The following is a 20,628-nucleotide window of genomic DNA, read 5'->3' as shown; positions in this document are numbered from 1 at the left end:
CTTGCTGAAGATCCTCAGAAGAAAAGCAGAATAGCCCCAGTCAGTTGTGACTGATCCTGGCCACTGTTCATCTCAGGGCTTTCTCTCTGTCCCGAAAAGTTCATGGATCAGGTTTGCATTTGGTGTTTGAAACCTCTCTTCTGCTCTTTACCAGATCTGGAAAGGGCCAATCCTGAAGCCCAAAAATTACTATGTCCCTGTAGCTTGTCCAGACATTCTCTTGCTGCAAATAATGACAAGAGAGGCTGGGGCAGTCACCAGCAGCAGGCTGGGACAGGCTATGGGGTGTGGGGAGAGGATGTGGTTTCTACCACATCATGGACCCAGACACACACTGAGAGACTGGAAGCATCTCTGATGGCTTTTTGATGAACAGACATCTGAAATCAAGAGTGGGGCCAAACTGGTCCTCTCAGGTCCCACCCAGTCCAGACTCCTGGCCAGGTTGAGGCTGCCTCCAGCAATACCCTTCTGTATTGCCGGGGACATGGAAGGACCCAGGAGTCCAAACCATGCATGGGATTACTGCCAGTCACCAAGGGCTGCATGGAGGCTCTTCCCAGGGAGGAGCACAGCACTTTGGCCACATGTAAGCGCTGAGAGATTTTATAAATCTGAAAGCTGATTGATTTCAAGAAACTGGACTTTGGAACAAAGGTCTTCCTACCTAACATAACTGTCATCTCATGATTTGTGTTTGGATGCAGCAGACCCAGTAGTCCTGGCATGGTGAACACCTTCCTCTGGTTTGTGGAGGTGTCCTGGTGAGAGGGCTGCATCTGAAGAGAAACAAGTGTCATGTACGAGTCAGCACAAAACAAGCTGCAGCTGGGGAAGGGAAATCATTTCACTGTGGTTTGGTTCTTGGGGTGGAAAAGATGAATCCAACACCTTTGCACAACACTTGGTGTGCTGTTGTTGTTCACCCAACCCAAAAGAAGGGGTGACATCAGCTGACCTTGCGACAAACCAAGGGCACAGGGGGACAGTAGACTCAGAACACCACTCTCATAGCTAATATCCTTCTGTAAGTTACTCGTGACTAAAGGTTTGTTATGCTAGCTGTGCGGAGAGAGCTCGAAGCTCTTCATTTAGCTGTGTTTGGTGCCTGTGGCATTTCAGTAGCATCACTCAGCAACCTCAGGATGATTAAACACAACAGCCTGATGTGGAAAAGAACCACTAGACTTTATTCCCAAATGGCATTTATAAAAACAAACGAAGACGCAATCGAGGATGTGGGAACATTTGGCCCGTGGGACACAGCACGGCCAGGTCTGTGACATCAGCATCTGCAGAGCAAGGGGCCAACCAAGAGGAGAGGGGCAGAGAAGGCAGCTCCTGGTCAGGTCCAGCAAAAGTGCTGCATGCCCAGACATCACCACCCTCACCCCTCCCCAAGCCTCCCCAATTGCTTCAGTTCACTGCCAGGACTCAGGGACATGAAATTCAACCCCTGCCCTGGCCTTTGCATCAGACTGGCATGGGGACGCCAGGCCCTGCATCCCCAGAACAGGGACTCATACCTGCAGCTAGGCAGGTTTCTCTTGTTTGCCTCTCCTTCCAGCTCTCATCACTGAAGAGCAACTCGTGGCCCACAAGCTGCACCCAACAAATTCCCAGACCATCTCTGTTCTCCATGGACTCTCCCCAGACCATCTCTGTTCTCCATGGACGTGCTTTTTTCACAATATTGGCTTTTCTAGTCCACACACAGTGCCTGCAGACAGTCTTGGTCCCACCTGCCCCTGAAGCTGGCACTAAAGGTTCTTCTAGTAAGGACCTGATAAACTTGGGTCACCTGAGATCCACCACGTGGCCTCAGCATGGCTGTAGATGTGGCACAGAGGGTGTGGAGAAACACCCAGGAGAAACACAGTTCTGACCCACTGCAAGTCAGACCATGCTGGTTAATGCTGTCCTCTGTGCTCTGGGCAGAAAATACACACACACACCCTTCCCAGATCCATTTAATCCTTGAGCAGCTTCTTACCCCTAAACAGATAAATAAATCCAGAAGATCTTTCTTCATGTCACAGCACCACCAGAGCACATACAGCTCCACATGCCTTTTGTGCTGTGTCCCAGGCTCATGGCTGCTGCTCTGCAGGACCAGTCAGACACATGGCCAGAGGAAGGATCAACCCAGCCTGAGGCAGGGCACCACCAGCACCAAGTCCTGCTGGTCCTGGGAAGGGAGTGGCCAGCAGAAGAGCAGGTCTGCAGGGAACTAACCTTGGAAAAGGACACCTTCACCCCAAAACAGGCCATTTGAGGTATTGTTAGGTTGAGGGATCTTCCTTTAGTCTCCTCTTGTGCAGGACCAGCAGAAGAACAGACTCCAGCTCGGCAGAGCAGGCAACATGGGGAAGGCTGAGGAAAGGCTCTGTGAAAGCAGTGCATCTAGCCAGGGACCGAGCTGAGGAGGACAGCTATCCTTCACCCAGAGCGGTCTTTGGAAAAGACTTTGTACCCTTAATGCTTTGGCTGCTAGGACATAGTGTTGGATTCCTCATTCTCAAGCCCATTCCTCTATGGAAGAAGAATACAGGAGAGCCTGCGAAGCCTTGGGAAGTTACAGATAACTCCTCAGGCCCATCTCCTGGTAGCCAAATACACCCTGTGGTTTTCATTCAACACATCGCTGTGATGATGCTGGTGACTGATTCTCACTGAAAACACATACAGCAGTGCTGTTTGTCCTGCTGTTGCAGCCCATTTCACTCCACTGGTCTAATGCCTCCAAACTGGTGCAAGTCTAAAAGTGGCCACTCTCCCTCCTCCAGGTTGGAAAGTTTCCCTTATTTTTAATCTTTTGCTTCTTGAGGCTTTGCTTTCCCCACATTGGCAGTATCTAGCTAGGATGGAGGGATCTGCTGGGAAGAGCTGCAAGGTTTTTTCCAAAGCCACTATTCCCCAAAAACATAATAGTACCTCTGGGGAATGAGAAACTGCAGATGCCACCTGGAGATGTGGCTGAGCTGGTGATCCTGGTGCCATTCAGCATGTTTCACACCAGTTCCAAATTCCTTATGGTCTCTGGTGAAAACACACCACGCTCCTCCACTAGGTCTCTGTCCCACCACACCACTGACAGTCCTTTGTGCAGGTACAGAGACCTTGGGCTGTATATGACATCAAATCTAGCTCCAAGAGTTTGAGTTGAGACTCCAGGCAGGTCTAGCACTATGTGGGAGAACAGCCTTCAAGTTGCAGGTTGAAGGCCCACTGGGTGAAACACTGCACAAACACTTTTTGGTGGACAGATGAATGATCCCTATGCCAAGAGCTTACAGTCTACAAGAACAGAGCCAAAGCTTCACCACTAAACAGACATTATGCCTGTTTACACCCACAAACATTTTTGTCCCAGCAGAACATGGCTTTCAGACCAACGGATCAGCAACCAGCTGCTCTGGGGGCAGGGACTGGATTGCTCACTTCCTAATTTGCAGTGCCAGACCATTTCTAGCTGTGATTCTTTCCACCTCTGGTTCACATCTGCAACCCCTGTGCACCCTCCTTGGCCCACAGAAGAAAAGCACTATATCTAAACACCTTCCTTGGCTGCCTGAGCCCTGGGGCATGTGAGAGTGTCCCACGTTGCTGAGGAGCTGATGGGTGCTGAGCTCAGAAATGGGTGAGATGCTGGATGATGCTGGACCCAGCTCTCCCCCATTTCAGCCTCACAATCTGTTGGCACCGTGCTCACCACCACATCTGCAGTGGGATGGGAAGTGGGGAGGCAGACCCCTTCAGCTCTGAGCCACAATTGAGGGTGGTAGAGAGAAATCTAGACTCTAATGGTACTGGGATGTGTCTGACAAAGCTCTTCTGAGAGAAGGTATTAGCCAGTTAGTTGGTATTTCAATAAGGCACACCCTCCCCATCATTGCCTTGGCCAGCACAGGTCAGCAACCCATGGGGGGCCTGGCTGACTTCCCAAAACCTTGCCAGATGCCTCCATGCCTGGGTGTGCCTTGAGTGTGATGCCAGGAGACCCAGTCAGAGTCCGACAGAGCAGACTAGTTCCTGCAAGGGACAGGTGCTTTAAGGCTCTGAAATATAAGGCAGCTCCAAGGCTCTCCAAGCACCTCAGAGTGCATCTCTTTCCCACTGCACAGATCTCAGCCTCAGAGAGGTGGTACCCCAAGGCCATGGGGATGGACAAGGAGAAGGTTCTGGGTCTGGGGGCACAGGGAAGCAGGAGAGCAGGATGTTTCTTTTGGGAATTTGGAAAGCATCAAGGGAATTTGGGTTCCTTCAGCATCATTTGCTTTTAACAAGCAAATAGGTAAAGGCTGTTTGATGTTCCAGTTGCAACTGCAAGAAACCTTAGCTAGGAAAAATATACCCTTGCTAAGTTCCTTCTCCATTTTTAACCAGGTTTTCCATCCGAGAAATTAGAGACCAAGACTATGATTAAATAAAGACCAGTGCATCGCCTTAGCTCTTCCCTTCCCCACCATCCTTCCTCACTCTTGACCACCCAGACAGTTAATTTTACAGTTTGGGCGACTCTGCCAAGCCTCACAGGTGCCAGGCAGCTCAGGCCAAAAGCTGATTGTCCCTCCTAGGCTCCAGGCTCTCTGCAACATCCTCCAGTTCATCCAGGATTTCAGAGAAAGACGGACGCTTAAATGCCTCCACCTGGAACGAGAAGGGAAAGCTGAGGACACTCCAGATGGGAAGTTGGAGCTCTGCAGCAGCTCTGCCAGCTCCCCCCAGGCTGGGCAGTGGCATCCATCCACCAGTCTGGGTCACACATGCCTTCCTGGCGTCATGCCCTGGAGATCCCAAAGCCCACTTAAACTGTGCAGGGGCAGATGTCATGCAGGGCAAGGCTGCAGGTAGGTATCAGGAGAGAGATGTATTGCATCAATCCCTGTGCTTTTTCATGACAGTCAGGACCTAATTGTCTTGTCTCCCTGATGCAGTTCATCTTCTCTACTGAAAGTAAGGGACGTAGCCAGAACACCCCTATCCTTCACCTCCACTGTGCTACCCTGGGGTTGCCCTTTGTGCCTGACCCCATGCAGCAGCCTGGGGAGCTGCTCGAGGAGGTCCCCAAACCTGCACATTGCACACAGGCAGAGAACAACAGCCCCAAGAGTCATGTCTGGCAGAAACCCATTATTGTACCAACGTGCATCAGGAAGCTGCTGTCAGAGATACAAGACCTGAGCACACTTAAATCACAGCCAGCTGCTGACTCTGCTCTGATTCAGAACACATTATTCATTCACATGTCCTCGGGACCCAGGTAAAGATTTGTTTCCATCTGCTGCCTTGAGCTCCCCGCAATTAGATGCATTAGGATCGCTTGATGACTCAAGTTTGTTTCTTTCTTCCTTTCAGAGATTAACTTGAATCCTCACTTTCTCACTTCTTTGCCTCCCGAGGCTTTGGGCAGCTCCCTGAAACACGGGGAGAGCCCCCAGATTTCACCATTACCTCTTATGTTAATGCAAGGAAGGTTGGAGGACTATGCCCTGATGACAGGTAGCAGTGAGGCAGTGCCCTCCTGGGAGGGTTGGCCAGGTGTCCCTGCCTGCAGCCTGGCTTAAGGAGGGACTAGACATCATCACCAACATGCTTCCCACCCTCGGTCAACATGTAAGGGAACAGGGATGTTTCAGGTTGTAATACACAAACTAAACACTTCTAGGGACAAACCTGCATGCTGGACAAAATAAGCATACTTCTGGCCCAGGAAAATCTCATTTCTTCACAGCTCAAGTGGCAGAGCCCTGTGCACTGAGAGCAGCAGGCTCAAGCTCTCCAGGGTACACAACAGTTTTGGTCTCTGTCATACAAGTGCACTACAAATTCAATAAAATCAAAGGTCGAAAAACTCCCAAACCTAGCAAAAGTCTCACCCAACAGCAGCTAGCAGCGAGGTCCATCACCTGCTTGGGGCATTCACCGATCATCCCTTGGAAGGCAGCAACATCCAAGCCATAATCCTGTGAGGAAGAGCATGCAGAAAATACTTCAGCTACAAGGTCCTTTAAATGCTCTTTATCCTTCTCAAGATGTTAAAGCACAAAATGCTCATGGTTTAAAGCTTTCAGGGTCTTCATCACATCTGTTTTACTGATGGCTATGCAAAGGGGCAGCATCAGCTCTGGCAGGACTGCATGGATGTAAATCATTAGCAGAACTGGGACACAGCAGTATCCTCTGCCTGCTCTGTGCTATCCCTGCAGAGCAGTGAGTGTCCTCCTGGAGAAGCTCAGACCAAGGCAACAAAGAGCCACAAAAGTGGAAACCAGTAGAGAACCAGCATCAGGTGCTGAGCAGGGGCTGTTGGGGACAGGAACTGCAGGTAATCTGGTCTTTCAGTAGCAACTGAGAGTCAAAGGAGTCCAGCCAGTTCTCTCCACAGCTACAGCTTTGTCCCTCCAGACTTCAAAGCCTCTGAAATGTGACTGTCCTTCACCTTGTGAACACAGATGGAACATTAATTCCTGTGGAGACACACTGAAACATGGAATAATCTCTGGTCACTGCACGTTCTTTGTATTGCTCCTTGGAAAGCAACAATTTACTGTTTCCTGACTGGATTTTACATCCCTGTTCAGGACAAACTTTCCTTTCCCACTTTGTTGCAAATGCGGAAACAGGAAAGGCCACGTTTTTAGGGAAGCCACTGTTTCCACATGAACTGTGTATTAACTGCAACATGTTTGAAAATAAACATTTGTGATGAAAGTTGTGCTCAACCTGCCACTTCAGTGGAGAAGCTGAGGTGCCAAAGCAAAACAAAATATCTGGAATTAAGGTCTTTAAGCAGAAGTGTTTCACCTCAAATTGTAGCTCTAACAAGCTTTGAAACTAAAGATGTGCTGAAGTCTTGTGCACCGAAAATACTGAGATCAGATTTTCTCATGGGAAAAACCTGAGAGAAACCTGAGAGTGAACATACACACATGTACAGGTCTGTCTGGTCCAGAGAGAAGCCACAGTCTGGCACCATGGAGAAAACACCACTAGATTTGGCTGCAGGAGTCATTACCTGCGTCCTGGGAAGCACTTCAGGGTCGGCTGGGATCCTGCCCAGGATTTCACAAAGGACGATGCCAAAGGAAAACACGTCCACCTGCAGAAGGGGTGGGAGAACAGGAGGTGGGATGGAGCATGCACGGAAGCAAAGCACGAGAATGGGGAGTACCAACAATGTCCTTTATTAGTTATGCAAAAGTGCCTCACGAAAGCTCATGGGAGATGGAGGCAGCAAGGCCCTAAACTTCTCCTGGGCTTCTGAATCCACCCAGAAACACCACAGCCCCATTTGGAGTCCAGCCTTGTCTTTGGGAAGCCTGGCCCTGTGCTCTTGTTCAATATGTCTTGGTTGCTTCTACCACAGCTCTGGCACACTCCCCAGACCCTCCACTGTAACTCATCAGACACTGTAATTCATCATTGGCTGTAACTCATCAGACACCTTTCTCAGAGAGGCATCAACTGTGTTTGTCCACAGTAGCAACAGGTTTCCCTAGAAGTTTAACTTAATGTGACTACACAGGACCTTTCAAGTTGCTAAGCAGAGCATTACTGAGCAAAGGCCCAGGAAGCAGGGCATGTACTGGGAAGGAGGAAAGAGCTTTTGTACTGTTGGGATATATCACTGGCAAGCACAGGAGACATGTCCCACACTCACTCGAGCTCTGAGGATGACTGAGGAGCTGGGAATCAATGCCATCCATACCTTTCGGTCATAGGGCTCTCCCCGCAGCATCTCAGGAGCCATCCAGAAAGCAGAGCCCACCAGAGACAGCTTCCTCTCCACATCCTTCACAGGCAGCTCCACCACTTCCCTGGCCAGCCCGAAGTCTGTCACCAGTGCCTCCCGGCCCCGCGGCGTCACTCGGATGAGGCAATTCTGAAAGGAGCACGGGGGTATGGCATGACACACCAGTGAGGGAGGGCCTGCAGGCTTCCCTGAGCCCCACCTCGCCAGCACCTGCATCGTGGTGGCACACACAAAGTGATGGGGCAGGTGAGGGACGGACTGATCACACCTTTGAAGAAACCGTTCAACAGACATGACGATTCACATCCTTTCATCTAAAACAGATCTCGAAACACACACTTCAACCTCGTTCACTGTCCAGCTGAAGGTGGGCAGGATCCTAGTCACAGCTCCTCTCACTGCCCAAAGCCACACACCCCTAACACTGTGTTCTGGAGGAAAGGATAATCATGAAGTTTCTCTAACCCCAGCAGTTTCAGCATGTTCAGTTCCCTAGGATTCCTCCTCGGCAGTTTTCCACAGTGAATTGGCAGAAACAACTGACATCATCTGATGGCTTTCCCTAGCAACTAGATTTCAAGAGTACACACTTCTCTCCCACACCTTCAGCCATCACCACTGCAGGTTCCATGGGTTTTCCTGGGGAAGGATAAGTCTTTTTCAGTGTTGAGCCACCACAGCGAGACAATGGACCAGCAGCGGCCTCCATCATTTTCCACAAGCAGATCTGGAAAGCCTCTGAGCTCATCACCAAGTAGGAAATTATATCTCACCTGACTTTAGAGCACATTGGCCAAAAACCTGTCATCAGAGTTAGCCAGGCCCATGCCTTGTTCCTGCCTGGTGTTTGTGACTGGTAACTGAAGCAGGGAAACAGCCAGAGGTCACAAAGGTGAGTTTTATCCCTGTGCTGATGTCACTCAAGGCTGTAATGCCTGGCTGTCTTACCCACTGCCAGCCTTCATCAATAGCTCAAGTTTCTCATAAAAGGCTCACAGAGCACAGACAAAAATGGCTTGTACAAGATACACCACTACCTATCCAGCATCAAATGCAAGGACTTGCAGGCTCCACGACCAAGAATCACCAAGCCAGCCTCTGGTGTCAGCTGACACAGACACCGTCCAGGCTGGTGGCCAATTCTTCAGCTCACATTCCCTATGATATCATGGACTTGCTGCAGATCCACCTGATGTTTGGATAGACCTGGACCCTCTGGTACAAGGGAGAACAACTTCCATACACTGTGTGAGGAGACACCCATCTCCTGAGCTCTGCTGTGCTCTGCACACAGACAAGACATCTTCCAGAGCCCATGACCACTGCCTGTTAACAGCAGCTTCCTCCTTGCCCTGAGCAAGAAAGGAAATCTTCAAATCTGGTAGAAATTCTCCTGCAGCTGCAGGCAAAGAAAACCATGCGAAATCCTGCACAGATTCCATCTGGTGTCTTTTCTGACAGCAACAGCGAAAGTGATACATTTTTATCTCTCTCTGGATCTCCTGTTTGGCATGTGATGGATACAACGTAATGACAGGTTTTATCAAGAAAGCTTCCCAGGCCGCAGGAAGGCATGAGCATGGAGCAGAGGAGCAGCATGAGGCCTGAGGCACACTGGTTACAGCCGTGCAGGGTCTCAGTATGGTCCTCTATCCCACTGCCTTCACCGTGATAGCCACTTTCCAGCTGCATACCTTGGAATTGAGATCTCGGTGGTAGATGTTCTTAGAGTGCAGGTAGATCATGCCTCTGGTGATGTCAGAAGCTAAGTCCACTTTTTCCTTCCACGTCAAAGCAATGTCTTTGCTGGCTAGGAGCTCCTCCAGGCAACCTCCATTCACGTACTGTGAACAGAGACAAGAAGTGGGTGGCTGTGTAGCTGGGGACTGGCTCCCCTGGAGCCTCCCAGGTGCTGAACCCTCCCGGCCCACCCAGTGCCCCTCCACTGGGATGGAGGTTTGGAATGCCACCATAGCGGGGCCCTCGTGTGTGGTTTGGTGGTGATACCCATCCTGGCACAGCAGGTCCCTGCCAGGCTCCAGGCTCTGTTTCACTGCAGGGGGCTGTACCAGCCAGCCATGGTCCTCTCTCACAGGCAGCAAACAGCCTGGCAGCAGTCCAGGAAACACCTTCTGCTCTTGACAGTGCAGGAACAAGGTGAGACCTCCCTGGTATCAGTCCAGGTTTTTTCATTAGACCACACAACCGTTGCAGAGCCAGTCTCAGACAGCTTTTACCTTCTACTCCTGCCCTTCAGCCCTAGCTCCTCTTCTACTGCCAGCTGGCCCATTCAGGCCGTTTGGTGGCACCAAGCCAACTTGAAACACTCTTTGGCTATCCTGCCTGAATCTCATGGCCCTGCAGTGACTGTGCCCCACTCTAGCTGTGGGGCAGAAAGGACCAGAAGCTCCTCTAAGGCAATCATATTTGTCCAGAGCCATTCACAGGCACAGGAGTCAGGCTGATGTAAATATGCACTACAGGATATTAACCATCCCTCCTGCCAAAGAACCACAGGGTCCTTGCCTGCCCACAGAACACTTACAAGCAAGAAACCTTTACCTCCAGAATGGGGTACAGCTTGTCATCCTTCACACATATTCCAAGGTACCTAAGCAGAAAACATACACACAAAAAAAAAAAATTAAAAGAAGCCATCAAGGTTCAGCTCAAACCGCCTTGCAGACACCAAGCTAGCTCCAGTCTCTGCCAGTGCCCAGGGCTCTTGGTCAGAGGATGTGCCCACCTGACAATGTTGGGGTGGGACAGCTTCTGCAGCAAGCTGATCTCACGCACGATCACCTCCTGGTCCACGTCATTCTTGTAGATCTTCACCACCATCACTTTACAGGCAGCAGCCTGGGTCACCTGGAGCCAAGGTTGGAGCAGGACATCTCTTAGCTTCCAAAGATCAGCCAGAACTTCTACACAACCGCATCCCTTCCCAGCCAAAGGCCTGAATCTCATTTCCCTGCTGCCCAGGGATTTGCACAAGTCCAAGGCACTGTCCCTTCCATATAAGCTCCACACCAGTGGAGCTTCCCTGGGTGGCTGGGGACAGCTAGGTCCTTCCTGACTCAACATACCACAGTACCATTTCTCTGTCAGAATTTGTATATTCCTCATGCTGGAGCAGTTTTCTCAGCCCAGAGTGGGTTACTGCAGAGCAGACTTTTCCTAATAACAGCTTGCCCCACATCCCTTCTTCCTGCCTGGGTCTGACCACTGCACAAGAATCCTGGCCACATGACTCAACCCCTTCTGCACCCCTACCCACATCCAGCTCCCCCCACCCCAGGCTCTGCCAGACAGATGCAACCAAGGAAGCAAAGAGCCAACTTCTCATGCTGACTTGAAACTGCTATGGATTACCCCCAGACATGTCACCCCTAGGGCTTCCCTCTGGCAGGGATACTGGAAGCTAAAGAACAGAAAACAAAACAATTTTTCCCACCTTAGAACACTGAACAGCCTGAGCAGGCAATTTCAGATTGGCTGCCCCCCAGCAAGGCACCAGGGCTGGCCTGTGCTGAATGCAGAGGGTTTGTGAAGGGGCTGGCTCTCAGACCATCCAAGACCCCTGCACTGCAGCTCATGTTGTCTGGGTTGACAGTCCAGACCACCTCACAGGACAGTGTGGTACTTTAACACTTCCACCCTCAATTAATATCTGTTTGGAGAAGACTCATGCATCAGATGGGGCTCACACCGATGGTCTGATAGCTCCACCAGGGCTAGCAGAGAATCCAGCCATGTGTTTAATTTTCTCTCATTTCAAGGTTTGTGGAGATTTGTGTGTTTGTTTTAAGGGAAAAACAGTATAGACACAGCCTAAGCTGGCTTAGAAGGGACACTCTTAAAAAAGTCCTCAAGTGTCACCCATTGCTCCCTGTGATGGGTCACTTCATGGGTAAGGTTACAGCCCAGGTGAGGAGAATAAATAGCTGCATGTAAAACTTGCCTGGGCTATAAGGAGAGAAAGGTTCATTATAATCAGGGTCACAACACAAACTGTCTTGGGAGCAACATGAACTGTTGCTTCCCTTCTGAAGGAACACAACCTGACCATCAGTGTTACTGCTGAAGTAACTGCCTCTCCTTGAGCAGGTCTAGGGCTCTGACCTCCTCACCCGAGGGGACTTCACCACAGACTGTGGGTCACTGATCAGATGGAACTGAGCATTAACTGTAATTGCACAGATGTAAACACAAGAGATGCTGTCACTCGTCTCTGCTCATAGAGTGTGAGGGCCCTTATGAGTACAGGGAGCAGATGAAATCTGACAGTTGAAAAAATTTCTGAAGAGCCAATACTGAGTTTCAGTGAGACCTATTAGCCCTGCCCAAACTCTGGAGGCGACACTGAGCCACGCTGAGCTTCCAGGCGAGGGCACATGTCCCAGCTGGACCCAGCAGAGCTCCCTGTGTGGGCAGCGGGTCAGCCAGCACTGGAGGAGTTCCTCTCTGCAGGGCAATGCAGAGTCCAGCCTGGGCTGGAGAAGAAATGCCTGAAAAGCAAGGGCAGACCCACACCAAAGAAAAAAGTAGTGGGAGAGATGGGCAAAGGCTCAGAGGCCTCTTCCAAGACCACAGGCCCTAAGACTTCACTCTTACCAACCTGGAGTGGCTCTTGGTCCACTCTGAACCACAAAGTGTCCAGCTTTGTCCTGGAGGGATGTAAGGACCAGGCGAGTGCAGAGGGGCCTCCACGGTACTCATATTTCATGCTAACAAGTGATGAGTGCTCAAGATTTGAAGCCAGCCTTAAGTGGATAAATAAAGGTGAAAATCTGGCACAGGAAGTTGCAGAAGGACAGGACTGGGACTGTGTCTCCTAATGTGTGTGAAGATCTGGGCAGTGCCTTAAACCAGCTTCCACAAAAAGAAGTCATGCTGCATTTCTCTCCTGCTTTGGGCACCTCAGTCCCCTGTGTATCAAAGCAGCCAATGGAAGAAGATTTATGCTTTCCATGAGGGAAACTCATACTTGAGTCTCCTTATTGCACGTCTGAAAACTAAGGCAGAGAAAGAGGGAAAGTACCTTATACCCAGGCTACACAATACACAACCCACAGAGCAGCAGGCTGTGCCTCAACCTCGAGTCTGAGTCACCAAGTAGAACTAAGTGAATCCTCCTTCCTCGGCCAACCCACAAGTAGCAATTCCTGAGCTTAGCCGAAGGACAAAGGATGGGGAAAACAGCAGGCAGCCAGCATGGCAGTGCTAGTATGCTGTGTCCCTGCAGTGGCAGCTTTGGAAGAGCATCTGTTGGCAAAGAGTTCCAAAGAACCATTGCCAGTGATGCTTCCTAACAGAAGTGCTGCTGTCCTGGGCTGCGGGTCCACAGGGCACTGGCTGAACCAAGAGCACCACAAGTCATCAGAACACTTGGCTACAGTCATGCTCAAGTCCCCAGACAAATGTCAAGCCCACACAAAGGACTGTCCTTATCCCAAGTGCTCCTCCAATGTCACTGACCATTTGACCCATAGCATTTCATTAAAACTTTATTTCTTTTACATTTCTTTATCTGCTTCTACTTCAAGAAGTTACTTCATTTTCATTCAAGATCTGTATCTCCAGCCTGCCTACTGCTGGAATTTCATTCACTGCCAGGGCAGGAAGAAAATGTCACACACAGAGGAAACAGCAACTGTTAGTATGAAAATCTGCTAGATAAAGGAAAGAGAAAGCAATGGCAACAGCACTCTGTAGAGGTGGGGAAAACAATTTCAGAGGGTGGCTGTGGTATGGAGAGGTGTTTCTTATGCATTTCACAGAGCAGCCACAGACTTGTAAGATCCCCTTAAACAACTTAAGAACACTGGCCCTGGGCCTGAGCCTCACCCGAAAGCCCTATCACAGCACCAAGACCAGGTGCTGCAGAGGAGGAGACAGCACTTTGAGAGAGCAAAGTGCATTTATTTATCTGACTGGCATATTTTCTGCTGTTCCATGGCCAGATCCTGCCAGCCTGACACCAGGAGTTTCTGCTGCACATATGTGCCTGCACCAGCCAGGGATCCACTCTGAGTATGTCTGAGCATCTTATGCTGGCCTCAGAGAAATGTGCAGTCCTGATATTTATCATGGGGCTGATCAAGCCAAGGAGCTCAAGGCAATGGTAGAATCAGGCCCATGTTTTTTCTGCTGTGTCTGTGTCATGTTCCCATGACCAAGACCAGCGTCAATAGCCACATCCTGGAGGACTGCTGGGAGAACAGACAAGGTGGGCAAACCTGGTCACACTGCAAAGCAACGTGGCTCTCAGGGATGATGGCTGAGTCTTACTTCCTAATGCAGATCACCTCCTTCCACTTTGCTGTTCACACAGCAGAGATCACACAGGGGCACAGTGAAAGAGCCCCAAGTCCCATCCATCCCCCCTAAATAAGTAGTGGCACTCCCAGGCTGAGGAGCAGCACTGGTGGGGGAGCAAAGCCAGCAGCACCCTGCTTGTGCTTGCCCAGAAAGGGTTAAACTCCCACACCAGTAACCCCTAAACCCTAAACCAGATCCTCCAGCGCCAGATCCAGATGCCTCTTGAACACCTCCAGAGATGGTGACTCCACCACATCCCTGGGCCTGAACACCTTAACAGGAAAAACATTTTTCCTAACATCTCTTCTGACTCTCCCCTGTCTCAGCTCAAGGCCATTCCCTCTACTCCTCTCCCTCCAGCCATGGCAGGAAAGACCATCCCACACCTCTCTCTAACCCCTGTCAGGGAGTTGCAGAGAGCCATGAGGTCACCCCTGAGCCTCTTCTCCAGGCTAACCAACCCCAACTCCCTCAGCCCTTCCTCATGTGCTCCAGCCCTTTGCTGCCCTTGCTGCCCTTGGCTGGACATGCTCCAGTGCCTCAATGGCCTTTTTGCAGTGAGTGCCCAAAGCTGAGCACAGCACTGAGCTGGGACCTCCCCCGTGCTGAGTCCAGGGGGATGAGCACTGCCCTAGTCCTGCTGCCACACTGGTCTTGAGCCAGGCCAAGATGTCCTTGGCCTCCAGGCCACCTGCCCCAATGCTGAGCACTGGGTAACACCACTAGTGACAGCCCCAACTGGATTGTGCTCCATTCACCACAGCTCTCAGGGCCCAGACATCCAGTCAGTTTTTTATCCATTGAAGCGTTCTGTTACAGTTTTGACAACAAAACCTTCACAGAGCCAAAATATCTCCTAATCTCTTTTGACATTCAGTTTAGCTCCCTGACAAGCCTGTGTACAGCTGGATGACTACCAGTGAACACTGACTGACCAGGTCCTCCCATCTGCTATTTCACTACAAAAGGGGAGATGTGCATCAAAGGCAATGGGCTCAGTATGCAAGGGCAGGTGTCCTGTGCTCCCTCACCCCATCCCACAGTTTGCTGGGAGGTATGAAGACAAGGAAATAAGCTTGGGGACAGGTTCCTCAGGTGAGGTGTCATCTACACAGCCTCAGCACCTGCTCAGCTGCTCTCACACAGGTCAGAGCTGCCTGCAGGTCAGTTTTACCTTGTAGACCTTGGAGAAGAAGCCGCTGCCTATCAGCTCGGTGTTGAAATTTTCCCAGAACTCCAACTTCCTGACAGCTGTGCGCAGCCTCTGCCAGCGATCCAGGTGGAAGTAAGTGTCAGACGACTCCCCATAGTACTGCATGGGGCCAGAGAGCTCCGGGGAGATCAGCCGTGCCTCGCACATCATGGGGGCAGCAGCTGGAACACAGGGGATTCCACAGTGAGCCGAAAGTGGCACCTGGACATCACACACCTGCACTAGAGACCAGGACTGCATGAAGTCACAGGAACAGAGGAAGAGAAGACAACGAGATGGTGCACTGGGAAGCACCCTTTGGCATTGTCTCCTGGATAGGTCACCCTTCATAAGTCATAAGGCTTAGTTCTACCTTATGCAGGTTGTATTGGATTTTAGACTAGGACTTAAAGATGTCAAATTAGCATATATGCACTTACAGCTTCTAAAGGTTTACCATAGAAAGGATGCATCCCCCACAATATACAATAGTGCAGTCCAGGAAATGTTGGGTTAAAACTATTGTGCCTAAGTTGGGCTTTTAGCATAGGTCACATACCACATCCTAATGCCACATCACATCATTTAGACAGCACTTAGCTGCTATTGTAGACACTGGGTCACGGCTCGAGTGTGCCAGCAGGAAACGCTCCATCTTAGAAGGGTTCTCACTAGGCAAGTGTCTACAGTTCATTATAAGCCCTAAAGAATGGCAGAAGGAGGAAATGCCCCAGCAACTCTCCTCCTGTTTGTGTATCCCAAATTTGGCTCTAAGGCCCAAGCGCCTCTGTTGAATTGTCTTCCTTTTACACTGCACTCTCACAGTCCCTCTCCAGTCCCCTCCCTCCTTTCTGCCTTATATAGCACCAGTCTCACACTCCTTCACCTAAAGCCATGTGCCATCCTTTCCCTTTTCCCACATCACTTGCCTCTAGATACTTCCAAGAATGCAGGGGAGGTAAATCCAGTGGAAAATGGACATCTGACACCCTGAGTGGGATGAATAAAGCACCTACTTCTGGTTCATTCTAAACAACCATTGGTACACTATGAAGCTGTCTGAGCACCTTCCACCTGTGGCAGGTGCTCAGATTCCTGGGGGCCTGGTGAACTGCTTTGCCAGATGGTAACTAGGGACCAACAGCAAACGAAGGGTTTACTGGAACACTCCCAGCTGAAGCAAAAGTAAGCTCTTCCCTACTGAATTTTCTGACCTAGGTCCTTCACTGAACAAGGAGCTGTATCAGCATTCTTTGATCATAAAATCACAGATTGGGTTGGGTTGGAAGGGACCTTTGAAGCTCATCTCATTCTACCTCCTGCCACGGGCAGGAACACCTTCCACTAGCCCAAGTTGCTCCAAGCCCCATCCATCCTGGCCTGGAACACTTCCAGGGATGGACCAACCACAGCTGCTCTGGGCAACCTGTGCCAGTGTCCCACCACCCTCACAGGGTGCTCTCCCTGCTGTGCAACACACCCAGCTTTGGCAGGGACTGGGGCAGGAGGCAGCAGGACAAGGCACCTGTACAGACCGTGCCAGGGTGCAAAAAAGGGCTTCTACTGCCCAAGGCCATCCTCAGTGAGCAGGGTTGGGGAGCAGGAGGGCAAAGACAGAAGTCTCTGCAGCTCTGGGACAAGTGGTGCTTCGCACTCAGACACAAAGGAGCTCTTCCATATCCATCACAACTGGCCAGGACATCAGGGGATGCTGACAGGATCTGCGGGATCCTGCTGACCCCAAGCCGCCCACAAAACACAAGAGAAGGAATAGTAAAAGGTCACCCTGAGCATCGAACCCTGTTTCAGAGGGCCTCCTTTTCAGAGGCCTCACTGTTCAGTGCTCTTCCCACGTCCCATCTGCTCCCGCCATGACCTAGTTCATCAATTACCTCTTTGTCCAGTGAAGAATCCCTGCAGCATCCCCAGCACGCCAGAACGGCCCCTCTCATTGTGCTGAGTGGGAGCCCAGTCTTTATTTTCTTCTTAGAAATGCGGCTGTTTGTCCACAGATTAGTGCTGGCACGTAGACTAGGGGAGAAAATGGCCTTTCAAAATGCTGAGACTTGTTTGAAGGCATCCCAGGAGCCAGGGGGGGAGGAGGAGAGGGTAGAACAAGGATGAGAGGCAGGAAGGGGGGTCTTGAGGGATAGCCTGCAGATAGGGCACATCCTGGCATCACCAGCATGGTTCAGAGCACCCAAAACCCTGCTTTAATCTGAGCCCATAATCCCAGCTCCAATTCAACCCACAGTGGTGAGACCAGGCCTGGGCACAAGAGGAGGCTTGTCACCTCCAAGGCTCCCCTGCTCCCAGGGAGAGGGGAGACAGAGCTTCCACCACAATCTGGGGACACTGCCCATGTCCCCATGCTTTCAGATGCACCCCAGTGAGTGGGAGCTCTCTCCACATACAGCACCCAACACCCACCTCCTCACTCCCCAGGGCAGAGGAACCGAGGGAGCAGTATATGGGCAGCCAGGAAATGTTTGGATACTAGGAGCCATGACTGCAGGGAAACCTGTCCTTGCCAAATTAAAGCCATGGAATTAGCAGGCATTTTGAAGAGCAGCCCCAAGGCAATGCCTTCCTCTGGGGCTCCCTCACCTGCAGACACCTGAGAGGCACCCGCAGGCACAGGGAAAGGTCCAGCTCCCCGGCTGGGCTCACGGGCTGCCTGTCATGGCCTCCAGGCCACGAGGCTCCAGCAGCTGCCAGGGAGTGATCCCGTGTGCACACACACCTGGCAGCCCAAAGCGTGCCACTACCCTCACGGCCACGGCTGGCTACAGCCCAGGGAAGGCCTGGCAGAAGCAGGCAGGCATTGGGGTTTATCCCTTCTCCTCACCAATGCAACACCCTTGGCTCCCACGTAACCCACCACTCGGCACACCGGCCCTCCCACAGCTTGGGGCTGCGTCCATGCACGGCCGGACACAGCCCCAGGCACCTGCCCAGGCTCTGCTCTGAGGATGCAACTCTAGGCTTCACATTCTTCCTTTAGACAGTGACCTTTCCTGAAATAAAGGAAGAACAGACTCTCCTCCCCTCACCCACTGGAGAGCCAACCTGCTTACCCTACCACTGTTTCCAGTGTTTCTTTCCATTATCAGGAAAGAAGAGAGCTTCTCCCCAGTCGCCTCTGCCAGTAGGCAGGAGGTCAGACTGGCCTGGGGAACCTCACTGGACCAGGAAGCCCAGTGCCTGATGGCTGGAACCATGGTCTGGGGGGCAGCATGTAAAGCTTATCTGGTGCTTACTAACATGCCACGCAAAAATGTTTTGTGAGTCGGATCACTCTGCAAACAAGATACCTTTGCCAGGGCAGCACAGTGTCAGCACTGGGGTCCACAAACTGGGGAACCCACCCTTCCAGTGGAGAAGGGGGTGTGCACTGACTGCATCTATGTGCATGTGTGCACACATGTGCAGGACTTGGCCTTCAGCAGGGTAGGGTACCGAAGGATATCTAGAAATCTGTAGGTGCTTATCAACATTTTGTAAGCTCTAACACTGAGGTTTTCCAGTTACCAGCAGTGTTGTGCTGCTGATAATGATCCTGATGCTTCACTGACAGCCAGTTTACATCTCACCAACAAACCAGTAACTCACTTCATTCCCCAAATGGTGTAAACCACAGAAGATGAGTGGTTTTCTCCTGCAGTGCGTGGGGCGCAGGGCTCCCTTCCTGTCCTGCCCACAATAGCTCAGATAGAGGGATGGGTGCTCCTCAGCTCCCAGGTTAAAACACAGATCAAAGCCAGGTAACAGTGGTGCCATTAGATGAGATCATGTGTCCAAGACAGGTGAACAAAACCCCTCAGTAAAGTTACTCAGCATTTATCTCTGGCAACAGAAATCATCCTTGCTGTTTTTTTCATAATCCTCTTGTAGCAGCAGGAAAATGCAGTAGGTGAAGCAAGACAAAAATGGATTTGTTGACCAGTCCTACCTAACTGGTCCCTAAAAACATGACATCAGTATTTTTGAGTTCTTGACCCACAAAGAAAAGTATTTCCCAAATATTCTGGCCTGGGGAGGCTAAAGCCAGACCACAGCTCCTGCTGCCCAGCGAGGGGATGGTTTCGCGCAGAGGAAACCGACATTCACCAGCACAAAGATGTCAGGAACAGCCCTGCAGCCAATAGTTCTTCAACATGGAGCAGGCAGCTCTCCCTGGATGCTATCAATTAGCTTTTCATAGACATTCTCACATATATGTGAATATCAAGTCTAAACTTGGCTGTTTGCCTCCAGCTAACACCAGAGTATTCAATCTCTCCAGTCAAAAAGACAATGCTCTGTTGAAAAAAAAAAAAAAAGAATTGGGAAGGCAAATTCTTCTCTCCATAGGAAGGCAAATTAAAGTAAATTACACAGCAGGGATAAATGGATACTTGCATTTCATTTGAGTTTCAATGCATTTTTCATAAAAGAAAATAAATTCAGTCCAGTAAGTAGCCTCCTGGGTAAGTTACTGGCAGGATAAATAATTTTCACTTTGCAAATTCAAGGGCTTCAGGACTGGTATCACACCCTGGATTGCAATCCCAGCTGTGATTTAGCTGCTCTGATTTCAAACCTATCCCTTGTCAGGTAAGAAAGAAATGAGGAAGTCATACAACAATCAGCTGAGGTCACTTGGTCTGTTCAGCCTGGAGAAGTGGAGGCTGAGGGGAGATACCATCACTGTATACAACTTCCTCCCGAGGGGCAGTGCAGGGGCAGCTCTGATTTCGGTTCTCTGTAAGCAGCAACAGGACCTCAGGGAACAGCTGGAGCTGTGTCAGGGGAGGGTTAGGGTGGATATCAGGAAAAAGTTCTTGCCCCAGGGGGTGTTTGGGCACTGGAACAGGTTTAGGTTGGATATTAGGAAAAGGCTCTTCCCCCAGAGGGTGTTTGGGCACTGAACAGCTCCCCAGGGCAGAGGTCCCAGCCCCAAGGCTGACAGAGCTCCAGGAGTGTTTGGCCAATGCTCTCAGGCACAGGATGGATTTTTGGGCTGTCCTGTGCAGGGCAGGAGTTGGACTGATGAGCCTTGTGGGTCCCTTCCAACTCTGAATGTTCTGTGATTCTGTAAAACCTTAGGAAAGATCTATTTATCCAGAAAATTTAAACAAAAAGGAAAGTCATGAGAGAACTGACAGCTAAAGTATCCTTTTGCTGAAAACGCCAAATAATAAGGGCGAAGGCCTTGTAAGATCCCGCAAAAGGGAACTTGGATGACCCAGGAGGACAGCAGGTTTTGGCACAGGTATGTATATATCTTTGTTATAACTGTGTGGCATAAATCCCCTTTGAAATCTGAAACAGCTAAGACTCCACACACATTACTCTGAGGGAGGGCTAAAGCATTCGA

General features: G+C 50.6%; 1 protein-coding gene across 1 annotated transcript; it reads right to left on the bottom strand.

Moving 5' to 3' along the window:
• Window positions 1-4,548: 4,548 nt before the first annotated feature.
• Window positions 4,549-15,440, bottom strand: LOC103797400 (dual specificity testis-specific protein kinase 2-like). The gene is made up of 8 exons (XM_009069618.1): window positions 15,252-15,440; window positions 10,503-10,624; window positions 10,319-10,367; window positions 9,451-9,600; window positions 7,712-7,885; window positions 7,019-7,102; window positions 5,880-5,966; window positions 4,549-4,650 (listed from the first exon to the last, which is right to left on the bottom strand). The coding sequence occupies exons 1-8, from the start codon at window positions 15,438-15,440 to the stop codon at window positions 4,549-4,551; spliced, it is 957 nt and encodes a 318-aa protein (XP_009067866.1).
• Window positions 15,441-20,628: the final 5,188 nt, after the last annotated feature.

This window comes from Acanthisitta chloris, unplaced genomic scaffold (genome assembly GCF_000695815.1).
Source record: "Acanthisitta chloris isolate BGI_N310 unplaced genomic scaffold, ASM69581v1 scaffold12552, whole genome shotgun sequence".
Lineage (NCBI taxonomy): Eukaryota > Metazoa > Chordata > Aves > Passeriformes > Acanthisittidae > Acanthisitta > Acanthisitta chloris.
This window is presented reverse-complemented; position numbering and strand designations above follow the sequence as displayed.